At 41.0% G+C, this 22,836-nt stretch overlaps 1 protein-coding gene across 2 annotated transcripts in view; it reads right to left on the bottom strand.

Moving 5' to 3' along the window:
- Positions 1 to 22,538, bottom strand: part of LOC140479776 (regulator of G-protein signaling 8-like) — a 41,403-nt gene extending 18,865 nt beyond the window's left edge. The window contains exons 1-2 of one of the 2 annotated variants that reach the window (XM_072573920.1): positions 22,203 to 22,538; positions 4,720 to 4,808 (exon numbers count right to left, since the gene is read on the bottom strand). In XM_072573920.1, the coding sequence (XP_072430021.1) occupies positions 4,720 to 4,808; positions 22,203 to 22,319 (206 nt within the window). In that variant the 5' untranslated portion in view covers positions 22,320 to 22,538. The remainder of the gene's footprint in view (positions 1 to 4,719; positions 4,809 to 22,202) is intronic. The other variant, XM_072573921.1, reaches the window with a different exon arrangement.
- Between the last annotated feature and the right edge of the window lie 298 nt (positions 22,539 to 22,836).

Raw genomic sequence — 22,836 nt, 5'->3', positions numbered from 1 at the left:
CAATTTAGCATGGCCAATTTACCTGACCTGCATATCTTTGGATTGCGGGAGGAAACCGGAGCATCCAGAGGAAACCCATGCAGACACAAGGAGAATGTGCAAACTTCACATAGACAGTCATCCGAGGCTGGACTCAAACACGGATCTCTGGCACTGTGAGGCAGCAGTGCTAACTACTGAACCATCGCGCCGTCCTCTATAATATCATAAATATAGCAGCATTTGGTTCTGGTCAATGCTTGAAGGTCATCACAGGAATGTGTAGTGTAGCCAGAGATGCAATGGGAAGATGATGTGTGTCACACTGGTAAACTTTACCATTTCACCAACTTGTTTTTCAGTTGCAAACCCTAATGGAAGCTTATTGGTATGGACCTTTGCCAATCTGCATTTAAATCTGTGGTTTAGAGAAAATTAGGCTCTTTACTGAAGTGGGGAAGCAGTTAACCAATGGACAATGGTGCAGATCTCTGGATAACTTGATTTGTATACTTGGTATGGCAATGAATTTCTGAATGTGTCTAACACTCTGCTGACCAAACAAGTTTGAGTAGAGATGAACACACCAGTTCAAATATCTTTGCGGTTGCATGTTATGTTCAAATCCTGCATAGACTAGACTGCTTAGACTATCCAGTAGTGAACTAAAGAAATATCAGGTCACAATGAAGAAGGTTCTTGGTTCTCTTTCTTGCTACTTAAACATTTCTTGCCAGGGTGATCATATCTCTCACAATAACAGATTCTCATTGAAGAGGCCATTTTCTAAACATGTAATTACAAGATGTATGTGGCATCTTAGATTTAAAAAAAAAACCCAAAGGCATTTCATTTGAAGCATTAGAGTTAGGAATCTGGGAAGGAGATATTTGGACAGGTGCTTAGAATGTTGGGAATAACAATATTTTAAGGATTGTTTAAATGAAGAGACAACAGAAAGGTTTATGTAGAAATGTAAACCTGTTTGCCTCATTATGAACATAGATAATTTGATCATCATGTTCTGGAGTGATGAGCTGGAACTTGTAGCTCAGAGACAGGGTGCAGGCCAAAGCCACAACTCTGGAGTACTTGGAGTCTTAAGTGAAACACAATTTTCTTGTTAGAAACAGATTGAGCATTGGATTTTCCCACAACATCGGAGCCCTGATGATGGGGCTTTGACCATGAGAACATCTCCACCATCCTCTTGGAGGTGCCCATCAAATTGGCAGGGCCTTTCAGAGGGCAGGTAGCTCTGCAGCCTTGGCATCTCCAACTATAGAGATGGACACCGCTGAGACGGATTGGGAACCGTGATGGCATCTTAAAATCAGACACAATTGAAGGCAGACATTTAAACTGCAAAATTATAAGGGGCATAAAATTTAATAGCTTAATCCCCTCTGAGTGAATCATTTGGGAGTGGCCTTGCAGATTGTGGGCCCTTCTTTTGGATGTGGAGCAGAATGGCTGATGACTCTCCACAAGCTATTGCAGGGATGGGCTACCTGGGTGGTGTGTGGGTGCTGTATTCATTCATTCACTCCTAGTCAGAGGCCTTACACATTTGCAGTGGTGGTCTACTTCTGAGGATTCCAGCTAGGGCCCAGGAACCACTGGGGAACTCAATGAACTATTCAAGAAACCAACTGAGTAAACAAACTGATTTCAGTGGTGAAAATGCAAAGCTTTGATCTACTGTTGTTCATCAACTTCTCCTTTAATCAGTGGTCACCTTGGGTGCTAATACACTTGTACCAGCCCTGCCCCTGGTGGGGGGAATGTGATGGTGGTCATCTCAATTTGGCTCAGCCCTATTTTCCTGGCTCTCTCTCCCTTGCCTTCATGTCCACTCTCAAGGGACCAGACCAAGTCAGCTTCAATTAAGCTTCTCTAAGAAAGCTAAGCAAGACAACGTTCGAGGAGAAAAGCAGCTTTAATCTTCAAAGACCTAACTGTTATCATTGATGATAAACATTATTGTGTTTGCTGTTAAAAAACGAGAATTATATTTTTAAGCAAAGCTTGTGTGCTGCATGTACATATGTTTATGTACTTTTTACATGTGTGTGCGTGCGTATACATATGTTTGTTTGTGAGTGCATATACGTACTTGTGTATGTGCTTTTAAAATCTGAAAACAGTTTTCAGGCTCCAATGCACCAAATTTGTAATGAGGCCATTGACATTCTCCTGTTCCATCGAGTTGGAAATCTACTTAACATTCAAACCTCACAGTCCAACTTTGCAATATGAAGTTAAAGTAAGGGTTGTCTTGCAAGAAAAGAACTGAGATCAGTGTTTAAAATATGGCCTTTCTGAGCTCCTTGGTGCAGACCTTCACTACCTCTTTGCCCCCTCACACCCTAAGAAGTCCTTGGATCTCATCAGCCCCAGCCTTTCCCCATCTCCAAGCACATCTTCCCACTTATCTCAACCTGCAGACCATTCCTTCCACTGGGTGAGTCCCATGGGTATGGCATCCCATTGCCAGAAGCCCACTCCCTCTCTAGAGCACCTATAACCCCAGTTCACTACCTGACCGGTTGCAGACTCCTAGCCGAGGGACATAGGCTAAGAAATCTCAGCAGTCACAAAGGAGCTGGACAATACTGAATGAGAAAGTTCATCTAAGAATCTTCATCTAAAGCACATGCACCTGTCCATTGCATGCTGGGCTGTTTTCAGGTTGACCAAGACTGACAAAGGAGATGCATTGGTAACATTATCACTGTTAGCTCGATAAAAGTGATTGATTTGTTGTCAGAATTTAAGGTCACTTGCAGATGATTCCCAGACAGCTAAGCCTCATTTATGTAACCCGGATCTTCATTAACATAACCATAACTCTATTGTATATTGGGTCCTGCTCCATTAGAGTATTCTGGCCCCACAACATTTTTGTGTAAAATCATTAATACCTGAGGACAGGACAGTATTGTATCTATTAGTGCAGTCTTGCAGGTCCTTACTCTCATTTCCCTGCTCTTTTCCCATACACCTTCTTTTTCAATTACTTATAAAATAACTCCACAGAGCCAGTATCCCCTCACCAAGTGGTCCTCCATTCCCTAGTGGAGAGTCCTTGATAATGATCCAGCTTCCTCAGAGCCAGGCCTCAGAGTGAACGGAACCCCTGACACTCCTGTCTATATCGGTCAACCAGGAGTCCCTGATTGGATCAGGTTAACAGCCCCAATCAGGGAACTCATATTCTATGAGTCCACCTGGCTGACCTTGTTACACTCACTACATCTTATCATTTTTAAATGATCCGATATGACCTGTGCTTACATTAGGTGAGAAAGCATCCCTTCCCATTTGTTAATGTCTTCTTATTGAGTCATCCCTTGATCTCCTCCGCTTTTATGCAAACAACCACAATAACTTCAGTCATTCTTCATATTTGTACTTCCTCATAGCAGATAGCAGCCTATTGAATCAACCCTATACTCACCTTCTATTTTCTCAGCATCCTGTCTATACCATAGATTCTACATTTGAACACAACACTCCTCTTGTGAGCGTACCAAGATATAATATTAATTCACCATTATGTTTGAGATTTTATATTCTACACTTGCCTTAATCCCAATATTCCACTATCTTCTTTTTGGCCACATTCACTGGGGTGATATTTTTAATATCGTATGACCTAAATTCTTTCAATACTGTTGTCTTTCATACAGGACATTGTAGGTGCAAACATTGCTATTTTTACTGTCTCAAAATGACTGATGTGAGATTCTGTCTGCTGTATATGTTTTGCCCAGTTGTTACTTTATAACTAGCTGAAAAGAATTTTCTTTGGATCTCAGAATTAATTAGTAGCCCCCCAATTTTGGTACCAATTACAGATTTGCGAACCTCATCAGTCTATATCTGAATCCTTGCTTCCCAGTGTGAACACAGCGTGGGATAATCACTGGGAAATTGTCCCTAACTTTGGCACGCTGCTCACGCGCAACTTGTTTTTCATTCAATAGGCTACTATCTTCGCATTCCGTATCCCTTCATCAGCTTTAATAATCTTTGCAGAGTTTGTGTTTGATTTTCTCACCAGATATGTTCCTTAGTAGGGCACATGATATTACCTGTTGCCCAACATAATTTTGAATTGACCATTCGTCATGCATCAATCCTCATATTGCTTGCCAGCAAGTATTTGACCTAGAGTGAGCATGACTGAGCCCAATTCTGTTCTCCCTACATGTAGGCCAGCAAGTGTCTCTAGCTCACAACTGGATTTCATTATGTTAAAGTATTGGGCAAGTCTCGTGCCCAGATTATCTCCCTTGTTATGATTAGCTCAAACTGCAAATCAAGCCATCCTTCAACATGCTGTTCAGTTACAAAGACTTTGCTAGATGCATGTAAAATATAAGTTTGCACATTTAAAAGAAAATATTCCCCTGGTTAAAGACTGAATGAATATTAAGTAATCAGGGCTCCCTGGCCTTTTTGACACCAAATTTTCTACCGAGCTTTGAAAAAGAAAAGCTGAATAGTCTGCCACTGAATGCCTGATGCTCATTTAGTGACAACGAGGGAACCTAGTCAAATACAGAATTACACTTGACCCAGTCAGATTGATGCCAGTTCCGAGTAAGTGCCCTGTCCTGGCTCTGGGAGAATCGATTGAAATGGGAGGGCAGCAGATGTAGCCAAAGCAACACCTGCGACAACACGCTGTCATATCGGGAAAGGTCAGCCACAAGCCAAATAAAACGGACTCACTGTTTCGCGCTGCTCCTTTTCTCAATGGGCTTCTCTCTGCAAACTCTGCAGTCGGGCAAGCTGTCTGTATGAAGCTGCGACAAGCTGAGCTGTGGAGATAGGAGAAGCAGGATGTGTGATTTTTCTCTCACCAACTCGCCCATCGGCCTATGGTTTCAAGTGCAGTCTTTTTTCTAAAGCGCTTTCAGCTCGACAGGAATGTCAACTGACGAGAGGAAGGCACTCTGTTGTCTGGAATGCAACAATGTTTGTCATCCCCACATTACCCGTTCCAATTGCTGTGTGTATTTTTGTTTTCAGTTGCTGGGATCGGTGTGCAGCTTATCCTACCAGGGTGCATCATCTTTTATTTAGCCTGTGGCTTTATTGTTATTGAAAATGATTGGATCTTGTCAGCTATATAGACAGAAGTTAGGATAGGAACAATTTGTTTTCATCAGTGTTTTCAGGATGAATTGCATTGCACTTGAATGCCAAATAATTTGTGTTTTTCCTCCTCGGACTGCAAGAGGTTAGCAGTATCTCATACACTAGCCAAAATAGATAGTTTAGCTTCTTATGGTATTCAAAGCAAGAACATTCTGTGTCCTGCTGCAGAATAAAATATATTTTGTTGTTTCGAAGCCATTGTGCCCTTTGCTGGGATTTATATCAGATAAAGATAATGCTGCTTTACTAAGGAATTTCATCAGCAAAATGTAAGGTAGACAGCAGTGCTGTGCAGAACAGATTTGCAGCAATGCTGAGAGTTGATCACTAAGTGGGAGAAGATTCTTAATTAAGCAAAAGTCAACCATCACATCACTGTTCCCTCAAGGCTAAAACACTGCGATAAAAACATGGCTAAATATAGCCCAGATTCAAAGCTCAACTGCTAAAAGAGAGAGATTCATAACGAGCACATAAGAGATTTGATGGAAAATGGCTTGAAGCTAACATTCGGGCATCAGTCACAAGCATTTTGTGATTAGCTGCAAATGCTATTGGCCTCTTGGGGACTTAGAAGATAGCAAGAAATGGGCCGTGCAGGGTTTATTACAATTGGACAACACAAGAGATTTGCTATGCTGAAGAAAGCATTAATGTTAAAACTACTATTCCACATTAATGTCACAGACTAGATAGTCATGTAAGAGTGTTTTCTATTCGGGACAACTTATTTCACATAAACTATGGAGAACCCTTTGCTGGATGACACTATATGGTTGTGGACCATAAAGTAGCTGAATTCTAATTGGAGGTTGGGGGGGGTGGCGCGGGGAGGAGGTGATATTCTGATGTCTTTTAGAACATAGATTATAGAACATAGAACACCGAACAGTACAGCACAGACATAGGCCTTTCAGCCCACCATGTCTGTTGCAACTACGATGCTATTCTGAACTAGTCCCATCTGCCTGCACATAATCAGTATCCCTCTATTCCCTGCTTGTTCATGTGTCTACCTAAATGCCTCTTAAATGTAACAGAAGCTATTGTATCTGCTTCTATCACCAGCTCAGGAACCTGTCACTCTGTGTGTAAAAAATGTGCCTTGCGTGTCTCCTTTTAACTTTCCCTCTTTTGCCTTAAACCTACTCCCCTAAGTATTTGACATTTTCACCCTGGGAAAAAGATTCTGACTATCTACCCTATCCATGCCTCTCATAATTTAGATACTTGTATCAGGTCCCCACTCAGCCTCCAATACTGTAGTAAAAAATAATCCAAGTTTGTGTAACCTGTCCTTATAGCTAATATACTTCAATCCAGGCAACATCCTGGTAAACCTATTTTGCACCTTTTCTACATGTCTCCAAGATGCCAACTGGAGGCAAGCATGCGGTATGCCTTCTTTACCACCGTGTCCACCTGTGTTACCACTTTCAGGGAACTCTGGACTCGCATCCCAAGATCTCTCTGTACCTCCTACGTGTCTTGCCATTTACTGTGTATGTTTCTCTCGCATTTGACCTCCCAAAACGCATCACCTCACACTTGTCTACATTAAGGTCCCTTTGCCATTTCTCCATCAAATTTCCGATTGATCTATATCCTGTTGTATTCCTTGATAACCTCCCTCATTATCTGCAACTCCGCCAATTTTCATGCATCTGACAACTTACGAATTTGATCACCTACATTTTGGTTCAAATCATTTATAACAAATAACAGAGGTCTCAGTTCCTTGTAGAACACCACTGGTCACAGACCTCAGTCAGTAAATCATTCCTCCACAACTACACTCTATCTTCTATAACCAAGCCAATGCTATATCCATCTTACCAATTCACCATGGACCCCAGTTGACTTAATCTTCTGGACTAGCCTACCATGAAGGACTTTGCCAAATGCTTTAGTAAAGTCCATGGAGTCAATGTCTACTGCCCCACTCTCACAAATCATCTTCGACACTTCTTCAAAAACCTCATAGCAGGGTAGCCCTAATAAGTCCATTCTTTTTCAAATGTGAGTAAATCCTGCCCCCAAAACCTTCTGCAATAATTTCTCTACACTGAAGTATGGCTCACAGATTTATAACTAATTTCCTTGATTATCCCTGGAGCAACATTGTCTACTCCAGTCTTCTAGGACCTCATCTGTGGCTAAAGAGAGCACAAATATCTCTCTCAAGGCCCCAGCAATCTCCTCTCTTGCTTCCTTCAATATCTTAGGATAGATCCCATCAGGTCCTGGGAACTTATCTACCTTAATGTTTTCAAGTCACTCAACACCTCCTCCTTCTTAATATTGACATGTCTTTGAACATCAAATTCTGCTCCTTCTAAGTTGCTGGGTCTAAGAGAGTACCAGTGAAAATTGGGGAAATTGAAATCAACCCTACTCTTTTTACATCTTTCCCTGATCTGCTTACATATCTGTTCCTCGAATTCCTACAGGTTATTGGAAGGCGCATAGCATAACCTCAGCATAGTGTCTGCACCTTTCTTTTTCCTGAGTTTGACCCTTATTGCATTGCTGGATGAGCCCTCCAAGGTGTCCTCTCTTAGAGTAGCTGTGACAGTCTCCTTAATTAGTCATTCAATCTCACCCTCCCTCTTACATCTCTCTCTATCACACCTCAAACATCAAAACCCTAGAACATTGAGCTGCCAGTCCAGCCCTTCTCTCAACTAGGTTTCCATAATGGCTACCACATCGTAGTCCCTGTATTAATACAGATTCTAAATGCATCTGCTTTATCTGTTATATTCCTTGCATTAAAATAAACATATTCCGTACCTCCAGTCCCAATGTATTCATTAACCTAATCCTGTCTATTCTTCCAATGAGACTTACCAGCCTAAACCTCTACCTTCTCCTCAATCACTTTACATGTTGACCTATTATTCTGGTTTGCACCTTCCCACCCAGCCACACTAGTTTAAAAATTCCCAAGAGGCACTGGCAAACCTCTCTGTAAAGATATTCCTGCCCCTCCAGTTTAGGTGCAACCCATCCTTCTTTTACAGGTCCCTCTGCCCTGGGAGAGATCCCAAATGATCCAGATATCTGAAGCCGTTTCTCCTACAGCAGCTCTTTAGCTACACATTCAATTGTATTATCTTTCTCTTTCTGATCTCACTGGCACATGGCACAAGGAGTAATTCCTAGAGGTCCTGGTTTTCAACTTTCTATTCAACCCCTTATATTCCCTTTGCCGGACCTCATCTCTCTTTCTGCCTATGTTATTAGTACCAACATGGACCACAACTTCTGGCTGCTCACGAACAGCACAGATTCAATCCCTGTACTGGCTATGGTAAGAGGTCTGCTTTCTTACTTTACTCCACTCTTCATGCAGAATGCCACCTCTCAAACTACATAATCACTCTATCTCTCGACTGGAGAATAATGCCTATGATCCTTTGTAGATTATGGCTGATTACATAGACTGCTTCCTAAATGCAGGATAGATTATGACTGGAAGATGACTGTACAGCTAATTCTGGTCTCGGAAACACACAGAATTGGCACAAAATGGAAAAGAGTACAATTCGATAGTTTCCAAAGCTGCACTGGAGACTTTGGTCCAGGAGGTAAAGAATGGAAGAAGCAATAGGGCAGGATGCACATTCAGAACACCATGACCCTGCATCACATTGGATATATCAAACTTTAATTCCACCATATGTTTTTAAAAGAGGACAAATACAATCAAAGTAGCTATGAATGTAATTTCAGTGGCAGAACTGGAGAGAGAGAGAGAGAGAGACCTTGGAATGTTACACCCAATGAGAAAGCTTCAAAGGGATGAACTTAAAGAGGGGATAAATGCATTACAAGTTGATCTGTAATCTCCTGGGAGGTGTCTGAAATTGTCAACATGATGAGAGAGAAGACTGCAGAGATATGTTTTGTATCTTCCTGTTTAAAGAGTACATAAGAACTGTCTTTAAAAATCACTAGATATGCTAGTGAGCTGAGATGCTTGTGTGTACCAGTGGTCTAAGGACCTCATGTGTAATAGCCTGGGTTCGTGAATTATTGTGCTTTGAAGGTCACAAATGAAGAACTGCCTCTTAGTCATTCCTGTCATGCAGGTAGAAGACTGAGAGCTATAAGTCAGCCAGCCAACAAGCCAGTCAAATGAGAAAAGAATAATGGAAAGGTTCTCTAATTCTGAGTGACGTCAGTAAATCATCAAGAAAAGAAATCAGGACAAAACAATTACAACAAACCTAGCAAGCCAATAATCCTGAAATCAACTTCCCAGCTATTAAGATTTCACTAACTACACTTCATAAAAATTCCAAAGAGACTTTTCTTATATCATTTAACTTCTATCATTTTTCAGATACATTTCTCACTTTTAATCGGTGTATTAATGTGTCGCATCATTGTTTTTTCAAATTTTTAGTCACTACATAACTCGTTTTCTTTGTTCAGGAAGGATATTATTGAATTGGAAAGGGCACAAAAAATATTTACAAGGATGTTACTGGAGCTGTAAGAGTTGAGTTACAGGGAGAGGCTGGATAGGCTGAGCCTTTTTTCTCTGGAGCATAGGAGGTTTATAAAATCTTATGGGGTATAGGTAAGTGATTGGCCAAGGTCTTTTCCTTTGACTAGGGGAATTCAAAACTAGATGGCACAGGTTTAAGGTGAGAGGGGAACTGAGGGGCAACATCTTCACACAGGGGATGGTGCTTTTGTGCTTTTGTGGAATGAACTACCAGAGGAAGTGATGTAGATACAGTTACATGACTAAAATGCATTTGGACAGGTACATAAATAGGAACGTTTTCGAGGTCTATGGGTCAAATGTGAGCAAATGAGGTTAATTTAATTTGGGAAAGTTGGTCGGCACAGATGAGTTGAACCAAAGGGTGTATTTCTGTGCTGTATGACTTTATAACCTGAGAAAGCCAAGTTGAAACTGGCTACTTTAAAAACAGAAATTAGTCAGCTAGGGAGAAAGGCACCAACAGGGAGAAATTCCTTGGTAACTTAACTTTATTGTAACCGCCTGAAGGGGTGGGTGCATAAAGAAGGGGAGCAAATTCATCCCTCTTCCTCAACTGGTAGGTGAACAAATTTGGGTATCCTCTCTGTTACCGTAATAACTTAGGGAACTAGGGTCTGGTTGTAGGACCCAATGGCTGTCACAGAGATGCTAAGGGCCAAACTGCAAGGATCTAGGTGCCATGTTGTGGCTCAGTGACCTCACATGAGTGGTCAAGGTCAGTGAATACTACTGCTCAATTGACCTCAGCCACAACACTCGTCTATCAATGATCTCAATAAATAATTCAGTTCTTGATATGCTTCACCTTGCCCTCATACAAGTGGCACTGCTGAATCCTCATACCCACATCTTGCCACTCGCTCGCACTGCCAGCTACTCAACCGTGAAAGACTTGTGACCCCAAACAATTTCAGCACAACTCCCGACACACTTCCCTCAATCTTTCAGGTCAAGGCAGCACACGAGTTCAGTCAGAGGGTCTTGACTGGTGGGTTGAGAAGGAGAGTCTTTTGCGGTAACCACAGCTGGTTCAAGCTGTTGGCGTCACTGCATTCAAAACTGGCCATCTGAGCTAACTGACCACTTTGCATTAGAAATGTATAATTTAATTGTAAAAGTCTCATTAAATTGCCTACACGCAAAGGGCATGGGTGAACCTTTCACTTGTATCTCAGCCAATGTCAAGGTGCATCTTTCCAGCTCTTCTCTTCTGCACTTAAATGGAAAGTGTACTTCGTGAATAGTTCCATAAAACTGCAGTCATACTCAAGGAGAGATGCTGACACTTGCTGGGGCCTCATCTTTTGTCACAACTGAAATGATAGCTTAAAGTAGCATGATCAAAGACATTTTAACGGACCATGATGACACTTTGTTCCAGTGGCTTTGTGAATGCTGATGACACTATACATGGTATTAATCGAAACATCAATCTGCCTACAGACCATGTCTAACAGACAATATTCAAGAATAATCACTGTAAATCTTCCTTCTTTCCTTCCCCTATGACTTAGCTGGTAAAGTCATTGCCTGTTGCGGTATACAGTGAAAAATTAAAAAAAAACAATTTGTGGTCAGTGTTGGTTTTGTCAGCTTCAGTAGGCACAGCAATTGACCTAATTATTCAAGTGTTAGGATATGTAAATATCTAGCGGTGTTGCCACTCCTACTTGCCACGCAGTAACTCATTTCTGGAAAACATTATTTGACAACAGTGACTATCTTTCAAACATTACTTCATTGATGGCAAAGTGTTTTTGGAATGGCATGATGTTGGGATATAAGTGCTATATTAATGCAGCAGCTTTCTTTCAATGGATGTAGCTAGTGGAGAAATGGATATGATGATCTTTCTCATTCAATTGTCTAGCTCAATTTGGAAGAATGGCCTCTTGCCTTGCGTCTCTGAGGACACTGCAGGCGTCCATGATCAGCAGATGGCAGGTGGTGAAATTTGAATTCAATAAACATCTGGAATTAAATGCCAGTCTAATGCTGGCCATGTAAACAGTGTTGATTGTTGTAAAACCTAGACTGGGTCAGTAAGAGAAAGGAATCTGCCCTCCTCACTCAGTCTGACCGACATGTGACTCCAGCCACACTGCAAACTGGTTGACCCTTAATTGCCCTCTGGGCAGTAAGAGAAGGCAACAAAGACTGACCCAGCCAGAAACACCCACATCATATGAATTAATGAAAAATAGAAATGAGGTATTTTACCTGAAAGGACTGGAGTAAAATTGGATGGCGATTGAAAAATTAGCAGTCAATGGACTTCAGGAAAGAGACATTCTCTTTTCATACTGTTTTAGTCCAGTATTGCAAGGCAACACAGTTGAGCATTGCAATGGTGCTGTGCTGAGTTAGCTCCAGGGAATTGTATTCAGCAGTTAGTGTTATTGACATTTAAGGAGAATCTAATAAAACAAACACAACAAAAGATGTTGCTGTGGGTAGCCATGTGTCCCAGAAATGTGCCTTGTGGTGGGTTATTTGGAGATTCCCTATTCCAGTCTTACTTGGGACCCTTTGCTCACTAATATTTTCTGCATGCTAACATTGTTTTCTGCTGTTATGCTGAACTGGAAAATATAATCAATTTTGCTTTCAATTTCCCCCCCTTCCTTCACTTTGGCATAATCCATCTCTGACTCTTCTTTTAGATTAGATTAGATTACTTACAGTGTGGAAACAGGCCCTTCGGCCCAACAAGTCCACACCGCCCCGCCGAAGCGCAACCCACCCATACCCCTACATCTACCCCTTACCTAACACTAGGGGCAATTTAGCATGGCCAATTCACCTGACCTGCACATCTTTGGACTGTGAGAGGAAACCGGAGCACCCGGAGGAAACCCACGCAGACACGGGGAGAATGTGCAAACTCCACACAGTCAGTCGCCTGAGGCGGGAAATGAACCCGGATCTCTGGCGCTGTGAGGCAGCAGTGCTAACCACTGTGCCACCGTGCCGCCCACGGTGTTTCTGTCTCCATTAAAGGCAATAAGCTCTCAACCAATATTCACTCACAAATACCTTGATAGCACTTCCTCACATCCCATTCCACTCTGCAAGTTTCCCAATCTCCGCTACATTTGTTCTGGTGACATTACCTTCTATGCTAGCACATTTGATAGTTTCCCTTTTCCTTAGCATTAACACTTCTCAACGTCAACCTGCACTGTGGTTGATAAGGCTCCTTAATTCATTTTAATTTGTCTGTCTCATTTTCAGAACTCTATCTTTACCCCCACCCTCTGTCCCTGAACCATGATAGCATTCCCCTTGTTCTCACCGTCTGCTCACCAACCCCTGTATTCAATGGATGAGTCCCCACCATTTCCACTCTCTCTAACTTGAAGACAACACCAAGAATATATTTGCATCCAACTTTTCAAAAGCACTTTTCTGTCTGTGATCCCCTGGTTCCAAAATGCAGAAGGTTAAAGACTGTTCCTTGAACCAATTCCCTTCTCGCTATCCAAATTGGCAGCAAATACTCCTTCCAGTTGAAACAGTGGTTTGCTTGGCAGATTTGGAAAAATGTGCTATAAAGGATCAGTTCAGGACCATGTTGTGTGTGTATGCACCACTGGCCTGATTTCCAGAGTGCAGAGTTTACAAGCACTCACTGAATACACTTACTGAAATTGGCAGATGGATTTTCGCTGAAAATTATGTACCTTCATGATGGACTGTGCTGGGAATATACAATGAATCAGAATGGCTTGTTTCCTCAACTCAGGGAAAACAATTAATGTTATCTAAAATAGGGCACTACATCTGGAGTGAACAGCAATATTATTTGGAAAGACCAGCCAGGCTTTGATTTGCACAAATGTTGGTCTGTTGCTGCTTGAAGCGGTTATATTTTTAGAGACGCTGTTGATTAAATCCTTGGAATGATCTCATTATGGAAATGAAAAACACCAAGTATTTCAATAAGTGCATGTGCTTTTTAATGGTTCTAATCACAAAATCTGCACACATGAACTGCTCAGCACAGTTATTCATTGTTGGAAGGTGTGTCACCAAAATGGTGTCCTTATACAACATTGCTCCTCTAACAAAGAGTTAAAAGCAAACATGTTTCAAGTAGGGTCTTAGACACAGTGACTGTTGTTGAAAATGTACGGCAGCTAATGCCACCAAAACAAATGAATTTATCGTATGTTGTGTAACTCAGCAGCAAGGCAAGAAGCCTGATGCACAACGTTGTTCAAAGACATCTAGGCCCACTGTACTTATTTTAGTCGCTCCTTTTGTGTTGACTTATTCTTCTGTGCACCAACAGCCAAATAACGAGACCATTATTGCTTATTGTTTCTGCACAAATGGAAGGAAATAGGATCACTCTCTACCCTTGCTCTGGGTTCAATAGGTGATTAACTATTCTGGCCAGAGCCTGGACCCATTTGTACAATCCTGTAGGACAGTGGTTCTCTAAGTGTAATACCTGGACTATTGGTGATCTGTCAAGATCCTTCAGGGTCCAGATGGCCCAAAAGTTGGTCGCTAGTGTACAATGTCACAGCTGAGGTCACACAGGAGGTCAGACCAACCAACCCAGGACTTGTAGAAGGATGGTATCACAGAACTAAACTCAATTCCTATCAGCAGCATAAATTGTCATAAGTTTGAGCAACAACAATGTAGTTTTCTAAATAAGAGTTACATTTCTGTTGATTATGTTTGATGACGAGTGTAAGTTAGTTTCCCAGATGATTGTCATCCCACTGTGATGATCTTGTAACACACACTACCAAGTTTCAAATACATGTTTTCTCTAGCAGCATAAATGCTCACAATCGGAACACGTCTACTTTGTTTCTGACATGAGTTATCAATTTATGTTATTTAATTTAAAAATGTATATAAATACATTTCTCACATTTAGGCGCTAAAGGTAACAGAATATTCAGTTTCCTTGAATTCAATTAATTTGTGGTGAGCTTTTTTGTGCCAGTAAGTGAGAGTGAACAAGGTCAGATCAGTTGGTCATCTGAAACCTCTCTTGTTCTGCCTACATGCTTGAGGTTAGAGAAGGACTGGTGTTGGATGTTTAAAGGGAACCAGACATAGAAAGTCTCCTCCTGATCTAATATTCCTTTCAGAAATTGAGGAAACCAAGTAGAATTTGTAGAATGACCGTGGTGAGATTTTTGGGATATGTTTGAATGTTATCTAATGTTCTTGTGTTGTGCTGCACATGACCAGGAGTCTGATTCAAACATATGCCTATGTAGTATCATTGATATTTCCACCTTAGTAAAGCAGTACTTGCAGGGAATATAAAGATTGGAAGAAACATAACTCATCACGTCATTGTAACTGCTTCAATCGACAACCAGTTAAACATAACATGAAGAATGATTTTCTACCTTTGTGATTGACAATGGATTTGGCAAACCGAAAATGTCATCACCTCTATAGTATCGTGGTCGGAGTGCGAACTTATTGAGTGTTTAACAGGCAGTGCCTCATGTAAAGCTGAATTTATGTCTAAACGTTCAGCTCAATCTGTGGATACTCCTGTACAGAGCTAATTAAACTTATCTTCCCATGAGAATTGATCTCCAGAATGCAGATGTGCCACACTAACAAGCCCCTTGGGATTTTAAAATTTGCATAATCTTTCATAGTGTTGCCTTAATGATATGTGATATTAATGAGAAAGCGAGACCACTTTAACTAAACATGAATGCACAGCACAATGTAATTTTTAAAGAGACGGTTCTGCAAGGTTACCTGCCTCTGCAATCAAACTCATTCCAGTAAAACACAGAGAGCTTTATAGACTACGGCAGCATTTATTTTGAAGTGTGCAAATGTTTGTGTTGTTCATGCAGTTTCTATGCGAAAATAGGTGGTTAACTAGAATGATCTCAGCAATTAAGCCTGACCTTTTAACATTGGAAGTATGAACTACACAGACAATCTCTTAGTCACTTTTAGGCCCTGATGTTTTAATGATGCCCCTAGCATTGCTGAGATAGACTTCTTCTAAAGCTCCTTTATTTCTGCCCATGTTGGCCCTTCTACTTACCCAGTGGTAATCAGATGACTGTAAGTCAAATGCCTTGATGGTCCAAATCACGCGGGTTTGATGTAATTTTCCACAAAGACCACCTCTGTTTCTGAGCGTTAACAATTGGATTTCCCTAAATACAATTCATTCCATGTTCTCCGAGTCTGAGTTAAGCAGCAATTTGCAGGTTGGATCACTCAGTCACGAATTACTGTATCTACAATGGTGCAAGCCTTTTCTGTATCATTACTCATTCAACAATTATGTAACACTCCATACATTCCACTTAAAAAAAGCCAAGCAGTTGAAGCACTCTGTCTTGTAAGAGAGATGACAGCCTGGTTTCAACAGCTACAATATAAACTATTTTTTATTCAAATTGATGGCATATTTATGTGAATCTAAATATTTCTTTCACTGAGTGGCGAGGATTTATCTTCTTTCTATCTTTTTCACGTCGACCAGGAGCTTGCTTTGTCACCATTACATTTACTTAAACATTTAACTTCAAGTAGAGGACCAACTAGCTATTCCTTTCTTCCTTCATGTGTGATAGTAAGAGAAATTGGATAGTATTTTTTGAGAACAGGCACAGGCAAGATGGGCTGAATGGCCTCAATCTTGCTGTTTCATTCGACACAGATTTGCCTGATTTCCAGGTCGAGGTGCTAGAAAGGGAAAAGAATAGTTGTCAAGAATTTTTTTTTGTTCTCTCAGCCACAGCTTAATTGGTTCAGTCACACGGTTCCAGTTTCGAGTGCAAAAAGTTAACTCTGATGCACCATTGTATTGCCAAGGGAGTGCTGCAATTAAAAAAAAAATATTCCTGATTTGTGACTGTCCCAATGCTCATTGCGTATCTGCCTTGGCCTGAAGAAAATGGTGATGAAACGAAAGCAGAAGTTACTGGAGAAATTCAGCAGGTCTGGGCAGTATATGTGGAAAGAAAGCAGTTAGCATTTTGGGTCCAATGCCCCTTCTTCAGAACAGTTAATCGGGAGCTGCCTCCTTGTACCGTTGCAGTCCTTGAGGGAGTGGTGCCATCTCCCAACTATCAGTTTGTGAGGATGAAAGAGACAGAACATGGCTACTTTGAAGAAGAACAGGGATCTCATTCTGGCTAATGCCTCAAACGCTGGAAGTTATCGCACTCCCATGTTCCCTTGCTCTTCATCATAGTCCTTCTGATTTCAAGATTAATTGGAGAATTCTGTTGCTTGGTCATGTGGCATTGCAGTGTCTAAAGATCTCAGCCCTGCACTGAAAGATGACAGTCTGTAGTGTTTTACTATGTGCAAGCAATAGAAATGACAAGTCATGCGTAGTCCCATGAGCACTGTGTCAAAAATGTGTCGTTTTTGTAATGCAAATGTGACCTAGATATGATGTAAGCTTCTGCATTCTGCTCCTGCAGTTAATGCTTATTTGGTCATTTGAGTTCACAAATTGTTCAATAGTTTTGTAATTAAGTTGGCCCTTTTTATTTACTTCAAACTGTATAAAATTCTAACAGTTACTTTGAAATTTGAACACTAGATCAAGGATTATTTCTACCTCAGGTTGGTATTTTGTGATTCTCGCTGGCAAGTGTGCATACGTACCAGAACAGAAATGAGCTTAATTCTGATACCCTTCACTGCTAAATAATCCACTGACATTCACTGTCCACAGTCAGAGATGAAGATAAAAGGCTTTTGATGCAATTCTAGATGGTTGCTAACGCTTGGTCTAAAGCCTGTGCTGAGCTGGCTGATCCCATCCATAACTGAGATGGCCTTTCGATTACCCCGGGGCAGGAGACGAGTGATCAGTTAGCACTTGTGAACCTGACTCTTAACCAGTGTCCCTATAGCTTGAGGATAGAGTGGACTTGGGCTTTGATACTCCCTGCTGTCAAATGGAGAGATTACATTATCCATCAAGTGCTTGTTTGACAGTTAAAGGGAAAGCAAAGAAGATGCACATTTATACAGCACCTTTCACATCTTCAGGCAAGTATTTTGGGTGCTATGAACACAACAACTAATTTGTGCTCATTGAAACTCTAAGAACAGCAGCACCCACATTAAAAGGGTGTGCAAACAGTGAAAATCTAATGAAATAGAAGTCAGTGCATCCAGAAGAGTGAGGTAGATATATCTAGTCCTGTGCACAGCTGGAGATTCTACCTTATAAAAAATCCACAGACTGCACAATAAATCTCCATGAATTACATCAAAACTGTTTGGCAGGTTAGGCAGAAAAACTGATGTCTCTCTTCTCTGGAACCGAGAAGGCTGAAAGTGGCCTAATGGATTATGGTTAAGATAATGAAAGAGGCCATGGGCTAGATGTAGGGAAATGCTTCTTGTTTTGGACAAGTCACAAATTAGATATTTAATTTTGTCAATTTATTGCCATGTGATTCAATCGTGGCTTATCTGACAGGTCTGGCACTTTTTATTCTGTACAAAGAGATTTGTGAGGAAAGTTGTTACCATTTGATGGTGTCCAGCAGCTCATCTGTGAAGTGTAGAATGAGTTACATTGATATGAGGACTCCTACATAACCTGTTATTACATTATATTACAAAGATGAGTTCATCTGTTCACGAATTCATAGTGCGTCAATATCTTCTCAGGAAGAAGCACATTAGCAAGTCAAGATGTGAGAAGCTTAGGAGGAATGAAATATGTCACCTTGCAAATGAGGCAAATGCTTGAGATTTATGATGTACACTGACTGTATCATTTCTTCTTTCGCAAGTTTTGATTGGCAGTGCAGATGGCAACTACTGGGATCATTTAGCCTTTTCTGATTGGAGAACAAAATTGATTTGAAATCTCATTTTGCAGATATAAGCAGTGCACTTGCTCATTTGTTTGTCTGAAATTCCTCTGCTTGCGTCTACATTTAAGACACTTAGCTGGCTTATCAAAGATATGAGACAAAACAATTGCAGATAAATACAATCCTGCATTTAGATCAAGTACACAATGCATGGTGACTGCACTCAGATGGGGTGTTAACCATCAAAAATGAAAGAGCCAGTGATGTACTTAGTCCCAAGATGATTTTATTCCTGTTTATAGCTTGGTAAGATCACAAACTATTTCCTTAATCATTTGGATCTCAATAGGATCATGCTGAGCTATCTTTGAGACCAGAGCAGAATTACTTTGCAGATAAGAGAGTTTTGCATCAACAAAATAACCACTAAACAAAAAACACTTCACCTGATGGAGCAGCAGCGCTTTGAAAGCTCGTGATAGCAAGTAAACCTGACAAACTATAACCTGGTGTCATGTGACTTCTGACCTTATCCACTCCAGTCCAGCACCAACACCTTCATATCTAAGCAAGAGGCAAGTTCCATCTTGTAAGATGATGGTTTGTGCCATGATGGTCACTTTTGTGTTGAACATTGCATGGTGTAATTTAGGAGCCCAATTCAGGTATCTCTGCAATGCCGGGCAAGATAGTAGGCTGAGAAGGTGCATGATCTGCTGGCCTCTGACTTTTCCAGACCCTCTCTTGGACCAGCTGGGCTTTTTGCTCCTGCCCTCCTTTTCCATTGCCCTTTCAAATAGTCGGCCCTCACAGGCAATAGCCTTCACGAGCTGTCTCCCAGTTGGCTGTATCATTGCAAAGTATCTTCATGCCTTACTTGCAGTAGTCTTTGAAGCAAAGGTATAGATGCTTAGCAGGCTGTGATCCAGTAGCCAGTTCACCTTAAAGGACACCTTTATATAAATGGCTGTTATCCATCTGACGCCAACGCAAATGTCATTAACAGGTAAATTTAACTTTAACAATATAATGGCTTAATGTAACCTTATGAAATGGAGAATGTATTTACTTAAGCATCATGTAAAAAGGTCCAGCTTTAATCAAGCTATTATATCTGTGTTATATGCTCCAGATGACCTGTGCTGTTGAACCTCATGAATGTACACTTTTGCACAATACAGTGGACACTCGGGATTCTCAATTTACTGAGTTCCTGTCACAGCTTTCAGCGGAGGCATTCAGCAGAGACTGAGTACCGCCCACATACAAGAGAACAAAGTCAGAGAGGCTGTTGGCCACACTGTGAATGTTTCAAAGACCAAGTCACGGTGCACAGCCAGTGAAATGGCGATCGAGGCTTTGCAAAAAAACCATGAACAAAGCATGGTCGTTGATGGGAGAGGAGGCAGTTAAAGAGGAGATCAAGCTGAAAGTTCCAGAGTAAATTAATTTGACCACGTTAAGTTTCAGTATAAAGCATTCATAATTAAGATGTTTGACAAACTTTTTAGAAAAGACAAGAATTGGAGTTAATCATGTGAAGGATGCAAATGACTTCTGTTGGAAGCAACACAGTTGGAAAGAATGGCAGAGATGGTCTGTGTGAAAGCCTCTGAATGTAATCAAATCATCCCCTTTTGCTTTGAATGAGTACATTGTGCAGGCAGTGGACCAAGTGCAGTGAATGCAATCAGAGTTGGGTTGAAAAGGTTCTGTAAATCGAACAGGATGGAACGCTGTGCAGATGTCTCAATGATGATATGCTCCATCACTCAGAAACTCAGCCATTTGTTTTCCTTTTGAGAAAGCCAGAGCTGAGAATGTTAATAGCCCTAGAGTTATAACGGTGGGATTTATTCCAGAGCAGCTCGTCTGCCAAAACACTGCCTCATAATCTAGCCTTGCGTTGTGGCAATGCTTTAGCTGTGAAACAATTTCACTTTATCAACTGTTATTTTGGTGTTGGGGGCAGGGGGTTAAAAATAACAGTTTGTAACTGTGTTGGAATTTTCTCATTTTTCCCATGCAGTACTATTATTAAATACTGGTTGCTTTGATTGTTACCAAGCGAGGATTACTTCCACAAAGACCGTTCATTTACTTTTCACAAACCAACGCCCTGTCATTTGCGCACTTCAGTGGAACTTATGTAGAGGTTAATGAGTGCCTGGTTGAACTGTTGTCGGGTGTGATCTGGCAGCTGTATGGTTAAATGCCATGCTAGGTGAAGGTGTGCTTCGCCTTTGATGTGCACCTGCATTTTATTCAGTTCTACATGCTCTCACCTTCTGAATGTCAGTCTTGGCTCAGTTGGCAGCATTCTTACCCGTGAGTCAGGGAAATCATGGGCTCAGGCCCCATTGCAGACAATTAAAACACATCATCCAAGCTGATGGCCCAGTGCAATATTGAGAGAGGCTGTGCTGTCTCTTTGAAGAGGGTTAAAAGTCACACAACACCAGGTTGTAGTCCAACAGGTTTATTTGGAAGTACCAGCTTTCGGGGTGCCCCTCCTTTGTCAGGTAGCTGGTCTGACGCAGTGGCCCAAAAGCTTGTACTTCCAAATAAACCTGTTGGACTATAACCTGGTGTTGTGTGATTTTTAACTTTGTCCACCCCAGTCCAACACAGACACCTCCACATCTTTGACGAGAAGTTAATCCAAGGCCCTGTCTCCCCATCCACTTGACGTACCAGAGCCAATATCAAAAGGAGAGAAGGATATTCTCCCCATAGTAACATAAATATATTTTATCCAGTCAATATTACTTCAATAATAAAAAGTATTATCTAGAAATTTACTGCATTGTCACCTAAGGAACGCCATTATGTGTAAATTGGCTATTATTTTTCCAATGCTGGAACAGTGCATAGAGTTGAAAAGGAGTTGTGATGTCCTTGTGTTTGTTAGTAGTGTATATATGCAAGTTCTTTACTCTCTGGAACTCCATATGTGTTTGCCTCTGATGGTCAGGGTAAATGTAACTGGGATCTGAGAATCAGTCCTGGCCACTGCCTGAAATAAGCCATCCTTTTCAAAATTTTAAGCACGTTTGATACAGACCTGGACAACCCAGCTTTGAGTGGGAGTCTCATTAAGTCTTGATAAACAGTACGCTAAACACCAAGTTTGTTTTTTTGCTCATTCAGACAACAGGAGGGAAACATTACACAATTCATTCCAGCTGTTCATTTCTAATTAATAGATGAGTGATGCCAGTCTGCATATTTAGATTGTATTAGTCTGATTCAAATGTGCATTGCCTTATTTTCTCAGAAGGCCAGTAAGTACGGGTGATCTACATTAGCGCATTTTTGCCATTGCACAGAATGAGGTGAAATGAATCCAAAAGATTATTTAAAAATATACATTCAGATACACAATATTTATTTTGATTTCTTAAAGAAAGCTATTTAATTAAGATCCATTATCTACTATGCTGTCAAGCATCTAATTAGTTTGCTTTTATGATTTATATTTACATTAACAAATGCAAGAAGAAAAATAAGCAAAGTCAGCATTCCAACATTCATCCATGTTAGATTGAAAAATGAATAGATATTATTCGTACCAAGCAAGGTGTAACAGGAGAAGTGGAATCTGTCAGAGGATTGTTGTTATACATTATTTTACATTAATAAAGGATTATCTTAGTAAAGGACTATCTCCTACAGTAATATCACATTTGAATTCACACTGAAAGACTACAAGGCAGTAATTAATGCGTAACCCTTACCTTTCTGGCACTTGCAAACAATGTAAATGAAGCTCTAAAATGGCTTTTCTTGCAGTCGGTGGTCGGCACTGGAGCAGGAATGCTCTGAATAAAACTGTCAGGTATCTCTTGGTACATCAGATCTTGTGAAGCCAGATTGCTTGCTCTGTCTCTACTTAAGTCTCACTGGGGGAGCAGCCCGTATGCCAGTCTTGCATCCTAACAAGCTCTAGCTATTGTTGGCTCCTGCAGTCTCTGAGGGCAGACCCAGTACCAAGCTCCTTCTGTGTCCTTGTTCGAGACAGTACTGCATTCAGAGCCTTAGAATACATACAAAATTCATCTGGCACGGGAGGGGGAAGGGAGAAGGAGGAAGGGAGGCTTTCTGCTTGTGCTAAGGTGGTTCAGCTTGCAGCTGAGAGATAAGAGAGGGGAAAGATTGAAAAGGTCTACATGAGAAGGCATTTATTTTAGTATTTTGATTCTGGAGATTAAAGCCCAGACTCCGGCTGAGAAATGCATTGAAAGGTTCTTTTATGGGAGTTTGCATATTCTTAAAATTTTGGCAAGCCCTTTCAGCTTTCCAAGTAATTGTCTCGGCTAGAATAAAATAATTTTGAACAATAGAAAGCTGCATAGTCAACATATACAGTAA

The sequence above is a fragment of the Chiloscyllium punctatum genome, chromosome 7 (assembly GCF_047496795.1).
Source record: "Chiloscyllium punctatum isolate Juve2018m chromosome 7, sChiPun1.3, whole genome shotgun sequence".
Lineage (NCBI taxonomy): Eukaryota > Metazoa > Chordata > Chondrichthyes > Orectolobiformes > Hemiscylliidae > Chiloscyllium > Chiloscyllium punctatum.
The sequence above is the reverse complement of the archived record's forward strand: the minus strand, read 5'-3'. Positions and strand labels throughout refer to the sequence as shown.